Here is a 21,197-nt window from a genome sequence, read left to right as displayed (position 1 = left end):
GTTTTGAGTGGGTGTTATTAGAATAGATTGGGCACAACTTAAGGAGCTTGAATCTCAGTTTTGGGATGATTTGGTGAAGTTTTGAGGTGGTTTGAATTGAAAATTCGAAGTAAAAGCTGAACATGAAAAAAATTTATGTGTATCACACTGTTTATCATTTATGTATCACATATGTATCATCTTTGTATCAATTGTGTATCACATGTATATCCATGTATACCTGTGTGTGAGATACATGCGTGATACATGTTTGATACATGTGTCGCAGAAGACTTTTTTGAACTCGATTTAATTACGAATTTTGATACAAAACCAGTCCAAATCACCTCCAATCTTCCTCAAATTTTGTATATTGACTTATCTTTATATTTTCAATGAATTTCAACTATATCCATTGAAAAAGTTCCTTTTTTGTTTAGATTTTTGGAATATTGTATAGATTTTTATATTTCATCACCTTATTTGCTACCCCGTCCATGAAATTTCCTTTCCGCCTTGTATCTAATGTTGCTAATCACGCTTAAAAATATGGAAGGTGATTTTTGCGTGTGATTCTTTGATAGAAAGAACCCTATTATTTGGTTTATCAATTTTTGTTGGCTAGTTTTGGTAAGTCTATGACTAATGGCTAGATGTTGGTAAGTCGAGATTTATTTGGGATATTTGTGTAAGTTTCCCGACAAAAAATTGCGTGGTGTGCAGGAGCGACCACACGAATTTTGGGGCCTAAAGCCAAACTTTATGAGGGATCTTAACTTTTTAATTTTTTTTAATTATTTATTTGAAGTCTATATTTTAGCTTTTCTTATATACAATGTTATTAATAATTTTCTTATAATCAATAACTCCTAATAAGTATTTCTCAATTGATATATAACTAATCCATTTAATCTTTCTTGTGCCATTGTTGTTCTTAGGTAAAATTTTATCAATTTTAATTTTGAAAACTTCTTTCCATTGAAGCAACGTCAACATGCGTTATTAACATTATTCCATAAGCAATTTAGGCACTTTGAAAAGAATTAAATATTTTTATTTGATTAAGTGTATTAATTAAACTGTTATCTTCTAATTGTACTATTTTCCATAATAATTTTAATTCAGAAAATAAATCTAAACCATCAATATCGAATTGATTATTACATTTTAAGGAACATTCATGATTAAGGCAATATTTTTTTAAATTTTCAACATCTAGTGATATTAGTTTTTACTGCTAAATAGAAAACCAAAAATATTTTCATATGCTTTGAATTGTCCAAAACTATTTTGAAGTGAAAAAATAGCTTTGTCTATTATGTATAAAAGTAATCAACTCTAAAGGATTCTTTGAAAGATTTTGAGATTTCATTATCAATATTTGTATCAAATTGTTACTTCCTATATATCACACGTTTCTTACGAAATTCGGGTTCGATATTTATTTCAAGTGCAATTTTCTTGGTAGAAAGAAATCAAACTTTTTCACTGTACAAAACTCTTTTTTAAACTTATACATAATCTATTAGGTGTAACAAAAAATGGAGCCCCCACAAATACTGGACCTAAAACGGTTGCTTTATTTGCTTTATGGAAGGGCCGCCCTGGTGATGTGTTCCCTAATGAGATTGGGTTTAATTGAATGTTTTTGTAGTTGACGTATTTTATAAATGGATTTCGCCTCCTTGCCCGTCATCTCCTTCGTCTCCATATCTTCTTCACCAAGAATACCATAATTCGTTAATTTTGGTAACTTAAATTCTTGTTCGGGGTCTGAAATTCGAAGTTAATAGTTTATTATATTTTTTTTGGTAATAAATGATTTATTAAAACAACAACATACTAAGAACTATTACAACGAGAGGTCAGTTTAGGTAACATAGTGCCTACACTGTCTCTTTCCAGTACATGGGAAATAAAAGCGGGAGGGAAAGCATAAGTTTGCAAAATACAAAAAATGTCCAAATTACAACCATTTTTAGCTAATAGGCCCGCTACTCCATTAGCCTCTCTAAAAACATGCTTCAAAGGTGGATCATTCGCCTTCTGCAATAGGTACCTACAATCGTCAATCAAATTTTGATAAAGACAATTGTTAGACTTACGAAGATTGATTAGTTCCAAGCAGTCAGTCTCAATTACTATTGGGATGAGGTTTTCCCCTAGTGCTAATTTGACTCCATGAAGAGGGACCAGGATTTCCGTATATATGTTAGTAGCATGTTCAATTCTCATATTGAAGCCCATGATCCAATGCCCCTACTATCCCTGAACACCCCTTCTAATCCTCATACCCCTGGGTTCCCTACACATGATCTATCAACATTTAGTTTATAAAGTTCGTAGTGGGGGGCTCCCATTTTACGAAAATGGTTTCTTGGGAGGTTTGAAGCCTAGGTTTTTTGCTAGAAAGGTGTATTCAATAGTTTCGCTAATGGGTTGGCTTATGGAAGGGGGGGGGGGGATTTATTTCCTCGGAAGAGTATCCCATTCCTGATGTTCCAAATATACCATAGTAAGAAAGGAAGAAAGTCTGCCGATAATAAGTGGTTATTGAAAGTTTTTCTTGAGGCAAGATGTCTTTTAAGCCAATTAAACATGGAGTCTTTATCAATAGGGTTCAGAGAAAAGTTGTGATCAGTTCTTGTTTGTGCCTAGATAGATCTGGAGTAGCTGTATCGGAAGAAGATATGTTCAGTGTTCTCAGTCTCCATGTTATATATGCTACAAGTATCGATATGGCATACCCCCGTTTTGGCAAGCATTTGTTTTGTGAGTAGCCTATCCCATATGACTGTCCATAGGAAATATTTTAATTTATTTAGGGAGTTTGTTTTCCAGAGCCAAGAGTAGTTTTTATTGTTATTGCTTTTGTTGTCTGAGATTGCTTATAAGCAGCCTTAGTGGAGAAGCAGTTATATCCCTTAGAGTCCCAAGCATAGGAGTCTGTTGCGGGCATAATTTGTTTTATGTAGTTGCTATTGATTTTTGAGATTATTTATGGGGGAAGTTCAAAGGATAAATCTCTTAGGTCGAATATTCTATTTTTGATAATACTGGCGAGTTTTAGGCTTAGTTCCTTAGCAGGGATGAGACCTTGTATATAGTCCCTATGGTTTCCTAGTTGATTGATCCATTTGTCTTGCCATAAATTAATGGACATCCCATTTCCCACTAACCATTTGGTATTGACATCGCAAATGATAGAGCCCTTCCTAATAACTTCCCAAGTGTGAGACCCTAAATGTTTGCTTTTCCTATGATCATATTTGCTAGATAAGGTTTTGACCCATAGAGCCTCTTTCTCTTTTTTATATCTCCAAGTTAATACCGCATTGAAGGAGAAATTTTTCCAGTGGGTGTTAGGAATGCCCAAACCACCTTGCTTCTTAGGCATTGCGACTATGATCCATCTAACAAGGTGGCATTTCTTTTTTCCATCTGTGCTACCCCATAGGAAGTTTCTTTAGATCGAATCTATCTTATTGAGGTTTTTTTGGGGAGATCATATATATGCATAACATGGTTGGGGATTGCGTCTAAGGTTGCTTTGATAAGGGCTGATTGAATGGCCATATTTAGGAATTTTGTTTTCCAACCTTTTAGTCTAGTATTCATAGTTTAGAATGAATTGGAAATCTTTTTTGGTAGGTTTGCATTGGGAATAGGAAAACCTAGGTATCTTCCAAAGTTAATGGTATATCTCATTGAAAAGCAGTTATTAATGTGATCTTTGTAGTCCGTAGGGGTATTTCTAAAGAACCAAATTTTTGATTTCGCAAAATTGGTAGATTGTCCTGAAGCTCCACAGAATTTGTTGATCGTGTCTATAATCAAGTTGTAACTTTTTTGGTTGGCTTCATCTAGGAGAAGAAGGTCATTTGCAAAGAATAGATGGGATAGCTCCGGGCTTTTTGGAGATATTTTGATTGGTGCCCATCTACAACAATCTATTTCGTGGTTAATCAATCTAGAGAGCATTTTCATACATATGATAAAGATATACGGGGATAGTAGGTCTCCTTGTCTAATACCCCTTGAGGGCTCAAAGAATTTAGTTTTAGAATCGTTGATTAGGATTGCTGTGGTAGTGGTAGAAATGCAGGACATTATTATTTCAATAAAGTCAGGGGGAAAGTTAAGGGAGATGAGTGAGAATCTAACAAAAGACCATTCAATTTTGTCGAAGTCTTTTTCTAGGTTAATATTGATCATCATTTTTGTTTTTTTACCTTTAGTTTTTTTGAGGTGGTCTAGTACCTCATTCATAATTATGGCATTATCTGAAGCTCTTCTACCCTTGATAAAGCTAGTTTGTGTAGGGTGGATGAGATTGGCTAGGAAGGGCTTAATACAATTAATAATTATCTTAGTGACGACTTTATAAGCCGTGTTGCACAAGTTAATGGGTCTAAATTGCTTAATTGTTTCAGCATTTTGGCATTTGGGGATAAGGCAAACAAATGTGCTATTCATGCTTTTAAGCATTCTTTTGGACTTGAATGAGTCTTGGCAGAAATTTATGAGATGTTTGCTTGTCTCCTTCCAATATTTCTGGTAAAAGAAAGGGTGAAGCCCATTTGGTCCAGGAGATTTGTAGGGTTTAAAAGAATCCAGTGCCCTTTTTATTTCTTCTACTGAGGGGATACTACTTAGGTATGGGTGGTCTCGGTCTCTAATTTTTGTGTTGTAGGCCATGTAGATATTATTAAGCATGGATTGCTTGTGACCTGAAGAGTAAAGGTTTTTGTAATAGTTAATAATTAGATCCTTGATGAGGTTGTGATCTTGGAACCAGTTCCCTGCTTCATCTTTTAGACAAAGGATTCTATTCTTCCTTCTTCGTTGCATTATGGTAATATGGAAGAATTTTGTGTTTGCGTCTCCGTCCTGAATCTACTGCATCCTAGATTTTAGTTTCCAAAATTCCTCCTCTTGCATGAGTACTAAGTTATACTCATTTAGGAGTTCATTCTCAAGATTTATGAGGAATTGACTGTGGGGATAATTCAGAGAATTCTGGATACCCTTTAATCTAGCTAGGCTTTTATTTTTTCGTTTAAAAATATTTCCAAAGGTGCTTTTGTTCCATTCGATTACCTTAGTAGAGAAGTTGTCTATGGCTTTGGTTATATCAGGTTAGTCTGACCATGAGTTGTTGACTAGGGTTTTAAAAGTGGGATGAGATAGCCACATGGACTCGATTCTAAAAATATTATTATTAGTGGAGAAATTTTTGTATAGATCTAATTTTATTGGACAGTGTACTCTAGTTAGATGTTTGACGCTAGCTTCCTGAAATAGTCCGTGTTAGTTATGCATCCATCAAGTCGTTCCATTATTAGATTTTTGCAAATTTTTCTTTTGTTGGTCCAAGTATATTTTGGACCCTTAAACCCTAAGTCTATGAGTCCTCAATGATTCATGCAATCTAGAAAGTGGGAGATTCGATTATTGTTTACGTGCAATCCTCCGAATATTTTCGAGGCGTGGGTGACTTCATTGAAGTCTCCCGCTATTGGCCACGACCCTTTGTAGTTGTTATCCACTATTTTAAGGTTTTTCCATAGGATTAGTCTTTCTTCTATAAGTTACTTGCATAAATAATAGAACATAACCAATTTTTTATTGAGTTTCGTACCTTTACCATGGAGCGTATCTCTTGGTCCGTACCTCCAATTTGATCTACTATAATGTCTCCATTGTTCCATATGAGCACGATGCCACCCGAGTTCCCATTGTCAGGCATTTGGATAAGGCTTGAGTAGCCAAAGTCTTGCACCAAATTATGGTGATCTTCCAGTTTCGTTTCCAGTAGGGCTACAATGCTTGATCTATGGTAATCCAACATTGCCCTAAATGCTCTTCTAAACTTTGTGCTACTTACGCCTCTATAATTCCAGATAATCATATTCATGCTTGTGTTTCTGGTTGAATCTCCTCTTTCGTGGCTACTAGTAGGGCTTAGGTTGCTCATCAAGCTTTCCCTATGTGTCCAGTAGTGAGAGAAAATTGTTGGCAGTAGCACCACTGCATGCTGGTACAATCCTGGAGGGTTTATCTTCTTGATGAAGATGCAGTATTTCCTTAAATCTACTGGGCAGCTTAAGATGAACCTTTTTTTCTTTTCTTGCCTTGAATACTATTATTTTTGGGTATCGCAGCACTCCGTGCTCCACTATTTTTTCGGTTGGTGCATCTTTCTTTTCTTCCTCCTCTTCCATATGTGTTTGGCCCAAGTTCTGCGAGGGAAGTGGTGTTGCTGCTTGGCGCGTTGGTGTTGAGAGGTTGTTGTTGTTGGGGTTTGGGTTCAGGCTGGTTTGGTGATGTGTTTGCTGAGTTGGTGCAGGTTGGAAGGTAGGGGTTGGAGTTAGAGTATTGTTAAGGTTCAGGTAGAGTTGTAGAGAGGTAGGTTTGGATTGGATAGGTTGTGTGTGGTGTGTTGAGCCCATGTTTGAAGGCTCCATGGAGATGGATGTGGGTCTGAGTTTAGAAACATAGGGGACGGGTATGGGTGAAACTGGTGGGTGTTCATCGATAGCCGAATCATTACATTGTTTAGGCCTAGTTGGAGACCCTCCGCTACTATCTGGGCTAGGTAACTTGGATCTCCTATTTGGACTATTATATCTCTCCCCTCTAGTTGTAGGCTTATGTTCAAGGCTTGGCCCATCAGTCCCCATTCCAGCCAAGGTTGGGGTGCATGGTCTGGTTGAATGGGCCTTGTGGAGAAGATCATTGGTGTTTGGGGATGATTCACTTGCTGGGGTCTTGTCCAAACGTTTCTGCGAAGTATGAGGAACCTCGTGCTGTGGTTGTTGGGTAGGAGTCTTGGCATTTTGGATTATTTCTTTGTTATGCTTTGTATCTTGTAGATAAGAGAGTTAGAACCTTTGTTTGTAGATATTGGGGTAGTAGTGTAGGTTCCAGTGTAGTTTGGATCATTTGATCATGGTATCTGTTTGATTCTTCCTAAGATTCAAGTTGTCTTGTTCATTAATGAGATTTTGACTTGGGATTGACAAGGGGTAAAGTTGATTTGTACTATGATTATTTCCTAACGGGCTAATATGGTTCTGGGTGGGGGTGATGTTCATGCTTTGTGGGCTAATAATGTCTAGCATTAATGAAGAGTATTGATTAGTTTTAGGGATGATAGGGTCTATGTCCATGGTTTGTTTTTTTTGGCTTTCTCCTGTCGGCGCATTTAGTGAAGAACTTTTTGGGTTTTTTTTTGTTTGGGAGGCATTAATGTCCAAAGGTTTTTGTGAATAAATGTTAGGAGCATTGATAAATGATTCCTTTCTTGGATTATCCTCTATATGGCCCAATGTGGAAAGAACTGAGGCATCAACTTTTCATTGATGTTGATGCCTAAGGTTTTTGACGCACAATCCTCTTTTTGGGCAGAGTTCACGTTGTTTTTGGTTTGCATAGTGTTGTCCTTTAGGTTTAGGGTATTGTCCGGTAGGTAGTTTCTGATTGTATCCCTTGTCTGTCTATGGTTATTTGGTTCTAGTTGGCTTTGGGCAATGGCAGTGGTCGATTTTTTCCACTGATGCAACTTTGGATTAGGGGTTTTGCTTGGTATCCTCTTGGAATTCTCAGTCTTTGCTAAGGTTAGGTGTATTATTAAGAGTTTTTTTGGTTTTTCTTTAGTGAGACACTATGGTCCATTGATCAATTTTTTGTGTAATAGCCTCCATTGCGTTTTTCCTGGGGTTACCTTCTTCCGACTATATTAGGTTTTGGTATGGGCAAATATTTTGGTTATGTCCTAGTCTTCCAAAATTTGTGCATAGTAAGTTGAATCCTTCGTAGGTAATTTTCTAAATGTGTTTGCCAATCACAATGTAGGTTTTGAGTGGTTTTTCTATGGGCACTAATACGCAAAGACAAGCATACTTTCCTTTCATAGCGGATTTGGTGCAGGCATCTATGCGAATTAGTTACCCTAGCTTTCCTCTAATATTTTATAGTATGTCGTAGTCGTAGAATTCTGTAGGTAATTCCGGGAGTCTTGCCCATATTGCTAAGTATGTTAGCGCATCTTTAGAGGCTACAAATCTGGGTTCCCATTTCCTCACTATGAGAAATTGATTTACAATGAACCAGGGGCCTTCATGGAGAGATTTATTATAATTTTATTCCTTGGTAAATTTTATCAGGTAGTAGTCGCACCCTAGGTCTACGTGGGATAGAGTTTCAGTTGGTCGCCAGATCGCATATAATTTTTTTTGGAGGAATTGGTAGCCCACTCTTCTACTAAACATTTTTATAATGAGGGCGTTGGTCTAGTTTTTGTAGATATGTTCCTTATCCAAGGAGGCGATTAGGATGAAAAAATTGGGGTTTGGGTAGTTGTCTGTTTCGTCTTCAGGTTCATATGAATCCAGGTTTTGTTGCATTATTACTTGGCTACAATCTGGGCCAGTGTTCGTACTAGATATTAAGGTGTCCAAGAAGGATATCTTATTAGTGTTACTGTTACTAGGGTTATTTTCCTTTCCTAAACTTTCCTTAGGGTGTTGGTTTACGCTAATTTCCATGTATGTTGGGGGGGAGGGGGGGGAATTTGAGGTGTGCATGGGATTGGGACAGAGCTGGCTAACCCTTCAAGTATTGTTTGGGGCGTCTTTTTTTCTTCCAAAGAGGGAAGGTTTGTTCTAGTTTGGACTGGTTCGATAGTGTTGTGTGTGTTCATTGGAAGGTGATTGTTGTACTTGAAGGAGCTTTAAACGATTAATGGGTCATTTGGTATGAGATATAAGAAGGTATAGGGTGGTATAAAAATTTAATACCACCTTAATACTCTGTTTGGTTAGCAAACCAGGTATAAGTTATTCCGGTGTTAATTTTAACACGGAGATAACTTATACCTTATAGAGGGTGGGTTAATTAGCACCGGTATAACTTATACATTCTTCTTATAAATTATACAATTGTCATTCTTAATACAACATACCAAACAATGAATAAACAACAATCCCAGCATAACTTATCCTAACATAACTTATACCGACATAACTTATACCGGCATAAGCCCTATTCCAACCAAACGACCCCTAAGGGAATAAGGGAGATGGAAAGGGATGGAAGGCAAAGGTTCCTTAGAGAGAGAGAGAGAGAGAGGAGAACATCTCACTCTAACCCATCTCTTTTGGAAAATTGTTTATTATGTTAAAATCATTTGAGTGTTGATTATTTATGCTTATACTTTTAGTTTAAACACCGATTTAGTGTTGATTAAATTAAGATCGAGCATAATTCGGGAAAGATACTAATAATCTAAGTCACATTTAGGGGTAATTTAAGGTATTTTGCCCATTAGAAACTTTGATGGAAATATTGGATAAGCTCTAATGGCACAAGATAGTGAATTAACAAAACGTGAAGATTGATTGAGGGAAGATCACAAGAATTCTGCACTTTTGCTAACATTTGTAATTCTCAAAAAAACAATTGAGTACCTGTAGGGGTCGTTTGGTTGGAAACAAGTTATTTTGGGATTAATTATTTTGGGATTAGTTATCTCGAGATTAGTTATTCCATCCTCCCATTGGGATAAATAAATACTACAATTTCAAAATAACTAATCCCGGGATTAGTTATTTTGAAATTGTAGTATTTATTTATCCCAATGGGAGGATAGAATAACTAATCTCAATCAAATATGGAATAACTCATTTCAAATTTAATCCCGGGATTAATTATCCCTTATCCCTCCGAATGATGTGGAGTCTTACCGATCTTTCGCTGAATGCTAACCTCGTCTACTATGAGGGCTCATCAAACTGATTGTCTATACTTGCACGCACGAGTGCAGCGTCCCCAACAAAAGGACGTCAATACGAATAATGTACTGAGTATGTAAGGCATAACTGAAACATAATAGTAAGTCAACATTAATTAAGGACGTGGAAGAAACATGGAGTAAAGGACTCAACCTGTAAGTTTGGATAGCTCTGTAAATCATGAAATATTTATAATGTCATGCATATGCGTGTAAATGTCATGTAATGCATAATTTTGTATGTACATAATATCATCAAGCCTCTGAGGGCATCCCATCATATCATCTCAGCCATTGTGGGCAAAATCATCAACGTATACCAGTTGATCAGGTAGTGATGCGTATATAACGCGGTAACCTTTTTATTGGCTTTTTTTTTTTTTTTCATTTGAGCACCGTGACTTTCAGTTGTGAAAAAATGTAACGAGAATACCTTTGGCTGCTAGAAGTTAACATCTGCATTGATGTCCAAAAATTTGGCCAGCAGCAGTAGTAAATGGAAATCTGAGATTCGCTTCACAAAAGAAAGATTCTTTGTTCGATTGAAATGATCTTTTAATGCTCTCATGCTCACTGGAAGATTCCTGTTTTAAATAGGAAATGATGTAGGCTTATAGATTAATTGTCAAAATTGGATGTCACATACTAGAGTTTTCTCTCTCTTTTGGCTTCAAGACAGAAAACATAACACCACCTAGCACCATATCTAGGGGTGTACAAAGAAAACCGACAAATCGCACCAAACCGATAATACGAGTTAAACCGAGAAAAAAAACTCGACTATGGTTAAACCCGATCATAATTGGTTTGGTTTGGTTTTAACTGAAAAAAATTAAACCGAAATCAAACCAACCCGACATTACATATATACTAGTTTTAAAAATATTTTATACATAAAAATAATTATTGTAATGTAATTTATAAATATAATTTAAACTCTTTAATACTTCTCTCTTTTAATGTATTATTTCAAGCTTGGACTTAGAACTTTTGAATGGTCAAATATGTTTTATAGCCCATAAAAATTAGTAACTCAAATAAAGCCCGAAGCAAAATCAAATTAATACTAATTCTAACAAAAAAAATTCAATTCAATACTAGAAATGACAATAGTATTGGATATTTTTTTTTAGTTTTGCATTGATTTAGATAGTGAAAATACATAACTCACTTTTAATATTATTTAGTCATGTAATTAATACTTAGTACTTATTAGTCGTACTTATTTTAACATGAATTAGTACTTTTAGATTATGTTTATTTTATTATGGATTATTAATTAGCAATATTTATCTTATGCAATTTGTTGAGTATTTTAGTATAATCATGACTCATCTCCTATTATTTTGTATCATTTTTATTGGGTAACATCTTATATAGTTTTATCCTACTAGGACCTAAGAAATATTAGAGTACAAATTATAAATTTTATGCTATGAAGGTTTTGTCGGAAAAAACCCGAAAAACCCGAGAAAACCCGTGATTAAAAAACCCGACTTTTGTTGGTTTGGTTTGGTTTATAAATTTAAAAATCTGAGACAATTGGTTTGGTTTGATAATTAAAAAATCCGAATCAACCCGGCCTATGTACACCACTATTCTTAACTATTCAGAAAGCAACTTGATACGTCAAATGGCACTTAAGATGTATGCCACGTTTTCATAAATATGCAAGAGTCACTTAGTTTAGGTTATAAGGCTGTGAAAGATTTGTCAATCTTATCAAATAATTAATTAATTAAGTAATATTTCGCTATCCAGTAATTAATTAATTACCCGCATAATTAAGAATTATCTCAAATTACTTAAAATTTTATTTATTTTTAATACACTTTATACAATTTACTATAATACACTTTACTATCATGGTCATGTGGTACTATATAAAATAAATACATATACTATTCTTTAAAACATCCATGTAAAACTACATATATGTATATTTTATCAACTTCTAATTTTTATAATCTCATAAAAATAGTTTAAATTTTTCGTACGCTTAATTCTTACAATTGTAAAAAGATAACCTTCTTTTCTTATGAGAAAAAAAATAATTTCTATCTTTGCAACAAAGAAAATCTCATAAACTTTTTCATATTATGTGTATAATTTAAAATATATTTAAAAATAATAATATTAATAACTATATAAAATCATATTTTTCAACCTTTTTACAAAAACATTCCAGTCAATATAAATAGCATCCCTTTTTAATCATATGTGTACATCTTCATGTATCACATACCATTCTCCCGTAACATTAAGCCTAGATATCTTAATTTTTGTATTTAAGCAGTAAATGCACCATCAAAGACACTCTACTCGTCTATGATAACCCCTCAGAACAACCACAAACTACTTTTGATGAATAAATATAGATTTTAACAAGTCAATTTTTGGCAATGTGATCTTTCTATGTGCTTTGATAAAGGAAGTATCTCACCTAATCTCAGCTCTACTTTATTCCTCTTATGCTGGATGACGTGGAGTTTATGTATTCTGCCCTACTTCTACTAATCCCAAAAATCTTACTCTCTAGTATGCATCTCCAAGGTCCAAACTTTTGGTGGAACTCCGCTAGTCTCTTCAATAAACACAATACTGTCTACCAATAGCATATATCATGGAATTATATTTTTATTTTTTTAGCTCATTCATGACCGGGTAAACAAGTACGGGCTAATTGTATATACATCTCTTCACATTGTTCTCACACTTGCCTTAGAGATTGTCACCACCATCACTCGATAAATGATTGAGAAAATGTAAGGAATCCATGTAATCCTCCAAAAGTTATTAAATTTATGGGGTCTTATGGTCACAAATCCTCTGTGAAAAAGTACGGGATGTAACTGTATTGGGGAAAAACTGAGTCTGAATATTGAAGATGACGTGTCATGACACGTGGACTGGTCAAAAGGTCAAAACGCAATAAATAGCCAAGAGGCACGGGAGAAAACAGATAGGGGGAAGAAAACAACATAGGTGTGAACCGTTACTCAAATAGGTACGAGTCTCGTACCTATTCGAGTCATTTAAAGACCGATGATCGGAAGAAGTTGAAGATACGAATCTGATGACGTAAAAGAGTCTAGATACAGCATTAAATATCAAATACGTTAGAATATTTGAATTAAATAGAAATGATTGTGTAACGTTTCTTTTAATGTCATTTATTGCTCATAATTGTCTCATTAAGACAAAGGCATTACATCTTCTCCTAGAATCAACTATAAAAGGAGAAGGACTCAACATTTGTAGACACGAAATATTATCGAGATTACGCTGAAATACAAAACTACTTATTCTCAGAAATCTTCTATTATTTTCGTCTCCAGATTATCAGTAACCCGAATTTCTCTTTATTTCTAGCTTTGACCAAAGACTCAGATTTTTGGTTAAACAAATTGGTTCCGTTACCGGAAAACTAATACTCTTTTCTTTTAAGCTACATTCTATCCGTTGTTATCATCATGTCAAACAACAATAACAACAACAACAATAATAGTGAAAATACCTTGGGAAACCATGAAAATCAAATCCATCAAAATCAAGGAGATTTACAGAACATTGACGTGGTTCCCTCCCCCCAAAATTCACCACGTCAATCTCACGAAGGCACTCCTGCTCCTGAATCTCGTGCTGATCAACAAGAGCAATCTGAACATTTTGAAGGGGCAGATGAAGCTTTACAAAAAATAATTGATGCAAGGGTTAGCAAAACTCTTCAGGCTCTAGTTAGTCGATTACCTGTTGCACCACCCACACCTACACCTAATAATAATACATTGGAGAATCCTCGTTCTGGCCTTGTTAATTCTGGAGGAACCCTCAGTGAACCACAGGAAGGAGAACCAGGTAATTCAAATAATTCTCATTTGCAAAATTTATTACTAACTTTGCAGAAACAGCTTAAGGAACATAATGAGCGCATCGAGCAAATCCCTGGAGTTCCCCCTGTAATCAAAGGAGTGGATGTGGATAAATACTCACAACAACCTTGGAAACCAAGTACTGCTCCCCTTCCAATCCCTAAAAAGTTCAAAATTCCTGATATCTCGAAATATGATGGCACAACAGACCCACGTGATCACGTAACTGCATTTACTACAGGTGTAAAAGGCAACGACTTGACCAAGCAAGAAATTGAATCGGTGTTGGTCAAGAAATATGGAGAAACACTCACCAAAGGTGTATTAACCTGGTATTCTCTTTTACCTGAAAATTCTGTAAACTCTTTTGCTGAGCTTGCAAATTCTTTTATTAAAGCACACTCAGGAGCTCAAAAGGTTGAAAAAAGAATGAAAGACATTTTCAAAGTTAAACAAGGGGACACAAAGTTGCTTAGAGATTTTGTTGATAGATTCCAACGTGAGAGGATGACTTTGCCTCGTGTACCTGATAACTGGGCTGCAATAGCTTTTGCAAGCATCTTAAATGACAAAAGTTTAGAAGCCACGAGAAGACTTAGAGAAAGCCTTCGAGAGTTCCCTGCAACCACGTGGAATGACGTTTATAACAGGTATAATACGAAGTTGCGAATTGAGGAAGATACCGTACCTCAGTTTCATCATGAAGAAAGGAGCAAATCCAGGAGATCAGAAATAGAAAAAAGATCAGGTAAAAACAGGTACGATCCATACATGGGTCCTGCAGAGAATGACTCATGGTCAAAGCAGGATTCAACGATATGATCAAAAATCGAGGAACAAGGAATCTGGTTCTTCATCAAGGTTCAGACATGATCGAAACAAACAAGAGTCACGAGATGATGACAAAAGTTTAAAGGCAAGGTTCGATGGATATAACTTTAATGTCACTACCTCCGAGCTCGTAGCTGTTTTGAGGAGCATGTGAGATAAGGTACGATGGAAAAAAGAGATGCGGTCAAATCCAAATAGGCGCAAGCCAGACCATTGGTGCGAATTCCACAATGATCACAGGCATAAAACTTCAGAATGTAGATTCTTACAAAGTGAAGTGGATCATCTATTGAAACAAGGGTATCTCACTGAGTTATTTAGTGAGAAAGGTAAGCAAGCCTATATGAAAAATAGGCAAGAGACACCAAAGCCTCCTTCACCCAAGAGAACCGTGAACGTTATAAGTGGGGGAGAAGATATTCACGGTGCAACATATACAGCTTCCAACAAGGTTTCTAAAGTAATGATAACACACGGGAAACGGTTACGGCAGGTTTTAGAAAACGAAAGTATTTCTTTCGATGATGCAGATACCGAAGGAGTAATGACCCCACATAACGACGCACTGGTAATATCTTTACCTGTACATGATACTAATGTAAAACGAGTTTTGATTGATCCAGGAAGTTCCGTAAATATTATACTATTAAGAGTATTACGTGAAATGCAAGCTGAAGACAAAATGATACCTAAGGCGCATACCTTATCCGGGTTCGACAATTCAAGTGTGGTAACAAAAGGAGATGTAATTCTAATAATTTTTGCTGCAGGTGTTGTTAAAGAAACTAAATTTCAGGTAGTGTATATGGAAATGGCTTACAATATGATCATGGGGAGACCTTGGATTCATGATATGGATGCTGTCCCATCAACTCTACATCAAGTTATTAAATTCCCATCACCGTGGGGAATTTACCAAATTCGTGGGGATCAACAGACATCCAGAAGTATCAACGCTGTAACAGATACGAGCACCGTGAATAAAGAGAAATAGCAATTACAGGAAACAGTTGAAGGTATCAAGGATCAAACCTCAACTGAACAAGAAAAGACAGATTTAGACTCGAGACCTGATACAATTCAAGAACCTGAAGAGAATGAAAATGTCAAAACAACAATTGAAGAGCTCGAGGCTGTGATATTATTTGAGCAGTGGCCTAAACGGAAGGTTTATGTTGGAGCCAATCTAAGCTCAGACATGCGAGGTATGTTGATTGAATTTTTAAAAGCTAACGTGGACTGTTTTGCTTGGTCCCATGCTGATATGACAGGGATACCACCGGATGTGATGACTCACAAACTAAATGAAGACCCATCCTTCACACCAGTAAAACAAAAGAAAAGAAAACAAGGAGCTTTCAAAAATCAGGTGATTCAAGATGAGGTCCAAAAGCTATTGAAAATTGGGTCAATCCACGAGGTAAATTATCCTAATTGGTTAGCAAACACAGTTGTTGTACCTAAGAAAAATGGTAAGTGATGGGTTTGTGTGGATTATACAGATCTTAACAAAGCCTGCCCAAAAGATTCTTTCCCTTTACCGCATATAGATTAGTTAATTGATGCAACTGCAGGGCATGAACTTTTGAGTTTTTTAGATGCATATTCAGGGTACAATCAAATTAAAATCTACCCCAGTGATGAAGAAAAAACTTCTTTCATCACAGACAGGGGGACTTACTGTTATAAAGTAATGCCCTTTGGTCTCAAAAATGCTGGAGCAACCTATCAAAGGTTGGTCACCAAAATGTTCCAAGAACATTTAGGAAAAACCATGGAGGTATATATAGACGATATGCTCGTCAAAACCAAGCATTATCATGATCATATTTCTCATTTATCTGTTACATTTGAAATTTTACGAAAATTTAATATGAAACTCAATCCAGAAAAATGTGCATTTGGGGTTGCCTCAGGCAAATTTTTGGGTTTTCTCGTTTCTAACCGTGGTATTGAGGTAAATCCTAGAGGATATCCCTGATATCCTTACGAGTAAAAAAGAAGTCCAAAGGCTAACGGGAAGAATTACAGCTTTGGGGAGATTTATTCCCAAATCTTCAGAAAAATGTTTTAAATTTTTCTCCGCGCTCAAAAAGCAAGATTATTTTGAATGGAACTAATATTGCCAAAAAGCCCTTAGAAATTTAAAAGCTTACTTGTCAAATCCACTACTATTGCAAAACCAAAAGAAGTAGAAAAGCTACTCATCTATTTGGCCGTGTCAGAAGTTGCGGTAAGTGTTGTTTTAGTCCGTGAGGACCAAGGTAAACAATCTCCTATCTATTATGTAAGCAAGTCTTTATTAGATGCTGAAACACGATATCCACAGCTAGAAAAATTAGCATTAGCTTTGATCATGACATCTAGAAAATTAAGACCTTATTTTCAATGTCATCCCATTGTTGTAGTTACTACTTTTCCATTACGAAACATTTTGCATAAACATGAATTGTCAGGGAGGTTAGCAAAATGGGCTATAGAATTAAGTGAATACGAAATCATTTATCAACCTAGGACTGCTATAAAATCTCAAGTATTAGCCGATTTCGTAGCTGATTTTAGCCAGGGGATGCATTTAGAAGCAGAAAAAGAATTACAAGTTTTTAATGGTGCAAACCCGGGGACTTGGATTTTATTCACTAATGGTTTGTCTAATGTAAAAGGAGCAGGCCTAGGGATAGTTCTCGTACCACCTACGGGTGAGACTATTAGACAGGCTATAAAATGTCATTCTATAACTAACAATGAAACAGAGTATGAGGCTGTAATTGCAGGTCTAGAATTGGCACGAGAACTCGACATAACACAGATTATAATCAAGAGTGATTCTCAACTCGTGGTCAATCAAATGCTGGGGACTTATACAGCCAGAGAGACACGAATGCAAGAATATCTCGAAAAGGTACGGGAACTAATAAAGCAATTCCAAACTTGGAAGGTAATGCAGATCCCAAGAGATGAGAATGTGGAGGCAGAGGCTTTAGCTAATATCGCATCTGCAACAGACGTAGCAAACGACGCAAATGCTTCAGTCGTGCATTTATTTCATTCTGTTCTCGAACCTGATAAGAACGAGGTAAATTTTAATCATTTAACATGGGATTGGAGAAACGAAATTATTGTTTTTTATAGCGCGGAACCGTGCCTACTGACAAAAGAAAAGCTTATGCACTTCGCAAAAAAGCTGCTCGTTACTGTTTACATCAAGGAAATCTTTATCGAAAGATGTTCGGTGGGCCATTAGCAAGGTGTCTCGGACCTTCCCAAATAGAATATATGATGAGGGAAGTACATGAAGGACATTGTGGAAATCACGCATGAGGAAGGTCACTGGTAAAAATACTGATTCGAGCAGGGTATTATTGGCCTAAAATGGAAGAAGAAGCAAACAGTTTCGTGTCCAAGTGTGATAAATGTCAAAGATACGACAATAATATGCATAGACCAGCTGAGTTATTGCACCCTGTTATAGCCCCGTGGCCCTTTATGAAATGGGGAATGGATACCGTAGGTCCATTGCCACAAGCAAAAGGTCAGGTGAAATTTCTACTTGTACCTACAGATTATTTCACTAAATGGGTAGAAGCAGGAGCATTTAAACAGGTATGAGAGAAGGAAGTTAAAGACTTCATTTGGAGAAATATAATATGCCGTTTTGGAGCACCAAAAGAAATCGTGTGTGACAACGGTCCGCAATTCATAGGAGCTCAAATCACTAAATTTTTCCAAAGTTGACAAATTAAAAGGATAACATCTACACCATACCATCCAGTGGGTAATGGACAAGCGGAATCCATAAACAAGGTCATTATCAACAACTTAAAGAAAAGGTTACAAGATTCAAAAGGTAATTGGCCTGAGGTATTACCTGGAGTATTATGGGCTTATCGTACAACGACAAAAACAAGCAAGGGAGAAACACCATTTTCAATGGTTTATGATGCGGAGGCCTTAATTCCAGTTGAAATAGGAGAACCGAGCACACGGTACGTTCAAGCAACGGAGGAATCAAATGATGAAGAGATGCGGGTGAACCTTGATTTGCTCGAAGGAAGAAGAGAAGCTGCATTAATAATGATGGCATCACAAAAGCAAGTAATTGAACGGTATTATAACAGGAAAGCACGCCTCAGATTCTTTAAAATTGGGGATTTCGTGCTTAAAAAGGTGTTCCAATCTACAAAAGCTGCTAATTCAGGAAAGCTAAGTCCAACATGGGAAGGACCCTACAGAGTTCGTGACATTGCGGGAAAAGGAGCATACGCGTTGGAGACAATGGATGACAAAGTTCTACCCTCGCATTGGAATGCTGTCCACCTAAAGAGATATTATTTCTGAGAAAGTACCTACGATCAGGTATCGCTGTATTAGAATTTTTCTTTGAATTGTTAAAATTTTACTAACGATTTTAGATGCTAGGCAAAAACCCTAACTCGTGCCAAATGATGAGTCACGACCTGCACGGCAAAATGGAATATTCTAAAATTCCCAGCCCAGGGTTACAAATTAATCTGATGGAAATACACACGGGTTAGGTAGTCTTCATCTTTAATCGCACCTCCGAGTCCCGTATGTTTCTCTGTTTTCAGGAAAATGGACCAAATTGTGAGAAACAAACAAGTGCTCGAGGCTTCATACTTTAGCGCTCAAACACTTGGGGGACTGCATATTGTACACAAATACGTGCGGTAAGACGGAGACGTAAATCGAAACAAGTGTCGAGCAGAAGTTACGGAACCTCAGCATTCATCATTGTGTTCTTTCCTATCAAAATAAAGGAAGATACAAAACATTCATCATAGTGTTCTTTCCCATGAGAACAACGGAATCACCTCTCAAACCCTTCCTAATACATTAAGATAGGGTCATGATTATGTATTGAAACATGTTATAAGGAAAAACCTTGTTGAATAGTATTTACTTTATAAAAATCTATTACAAGAAAAACAGTTACGAGAAAGTTATAGATGTATCTCAATACATGTAATATTCAAAAGCTTGTCCAATTTCATGAATAAAAACTTGTCAAAGTTGTTTCAAACAAAACATGTGTGTTCCTATTTCTTTCATCGTATTATAACACCATTATGAAGTTGAGACGTCTTCTTCATTAAGTGTCGATATATAAAAGGGCCCTCTTTTATAAACCTCATGTTAATAAGTCATGAGAAGAATCATAAAGCATTTTCAAAGGATAAAATTGCTAAACTATTCTATAAGTCCTAAGTAGATAAGGAAAAGGCAAGAATAGAGCACATTGAAGTACTAACAAACTTCTTGATATAATTAAAAAAACTAAGTAGAAACTTAGTCAACAAAAAGTTTATACAAGTGCCCCATTATGATAACTGGGGACTTTCACCAAAAAATCCCTTAAAAAAATAACTAAGGGATAAAACCATCATCCAACAAAGAAAGTAAAAACAAAGTCTAGAAATTTAACTGGTCACTAAAGGGGTTGGCACATCAGAAGTTGCAATATTAATTTCACTTTCAGAAACAGTCATAGGCACGGTGACAACTTCTGAAGAAGCAACAACAGGAGCGGTTTCAGCTGGGCTTGAAGTGTTAGGTTCAACGAGGGGAGCAAGAGTCACGGAAGTTTCAGCTTCCATATACTGAGTTGTAGAAATTTCACCCTCGGGAGCTGGAATTGCAACATCTTCAACTTTAACTGCCACAGCAACGACTTCGTCATTTACAGGTTCCTTAGCCACGGGAGCTTCAATTGCTGGAGAAGGAAAGTCAAGTGATTGTTGGGTTCTTTCAATGGTTTCTAAAACTTTGGCCAGCTCTGAGTCTAAGTCAAAGTTTTCTTGTCTGGCCTCCATTAAAGCATCACGACGAGAGTTTAAGAAAGCCTAACTCAACTCTAAATCAAACTTCTCCTCAAGAAGTCCATACTCCCTTTCCCACATAGCAAGATCATTCTTTAACACTTGATGTTCAGCTAGATGAGAATCACGGGAAGCTTCAAGGGAGGCATGAGAACTTTCTAAGGCATGTACTTTGTCAGAGGAGATCTTTAAATCAGCTTGAACTTGAGTCAAGTTCTGCACTAATTCTCCTGCATATTCTTCTTTCTTGTTCAAGAGTGCCTTGAGTTCTCTGATTTCTTCACTTGACTTTGATAACTGTTCTGAAAAGCAACATTCAAGGCGCTCCTTGTCTTTTTCAAATTGACTTGAAGAAGCTTTGGCAACTGCTAACTCAGAAGTCAGACTTTGCTTTTGCTGCTCCAGGTGATTTCTACTCTCTTGCAATTCTTCTATAGTTCCCTGAGCATTCTCAAACTACTCTTTCCAATTATCTACTTCTAGCTGGGTTCCCTTGGCTATTTTCTCAGCCTTGTGGATAGACTTTTCAGACTCACGAGTTTTCTTTTCCAGAAGGGAAATTCTTCCCATCAATTCTGTACCAATGAGGTTAGCCTACAGTGACAACTCATAGAAATAAGAATTTAGAGATAAAAAAACTTGTTAGTAAGTAAAGAAAAAATACCTTCAAAGTAGAATAAACTATGTCATTCATCAGAGTTAAGCAACTGTGACTGCTCATCTTCTTCTTCTCAATATCTCCAATCAAAGGCCTAAGCCAGGCATCTGCTCCACCAGACATCCTTAAAAGACTGTTATTAGCAGGAACTTCAAGTGTAACGCTCCTCATAGCCAAGCTTCTGCTACTGGAACCCTCCTCTGCATGTTGAACAGAGGGAGGGGGAG

At 36.4% G+C, this 21,197-nt stretch overlaps 1 protein-coding gene across 1 annotated transcript; it reads left to right on the top strand.

Moving 5' to 3' along the window:
- The first annotated feature begins 5,098 nt into the window (after positions 1-5,098).
- On the top strand, positions 5,099-15,469 carry LOC138889442 (uncharacterized). The gene is made up of 3 exons (XM_070172751.1): positions 5,099-5,117; positions 13,448-14,402; positions 14,830-15,469. Exons 1-3 carry the CDS (start codon positions 5,099-5,101, stop codon positions 15,467-15,469), a joined length of 1,614 nt encoding a protein of 537 aa, XP_070028852.1.
- The last annotated feature ends 5,728 nt before the right edge of the window (positions 15,470-21,197 follow it).

The sequence above is a fragment of the Nicotiana sylvestris genome, chromosome 4 (genome assembly GCF_000393655.2).
Source record: "Nicotiana sylvestris chromosome 4, ASM39365v2, whole genome shotgun sequence".
In the NCBI taxonomy this organism is placed as follows: Eukaryota; Viridiplantae; Streptophyta; class Magnoliopsida; order Solanales; family Solanaceae; genus Nicotiana; species Nicotiana sylvestris.
Note: the sequence above shows the minus strand (reverse complement) of the source record. Positions and strands in the feature narration are given on the sequence as shown.

What these genes read in the sequence shown, in the direction of transcription:
- LOC138889442 (XM_070172751.1), top strand. An exon ending in AAAAGATCAGGTAAAAACAG is followed by an intron (nt 14,403 to 14,829) that starts GTACGATCCATA and finishes TATGAAAAATAG; the next exon opens with GCAAGAGACACCAAAGCCTC.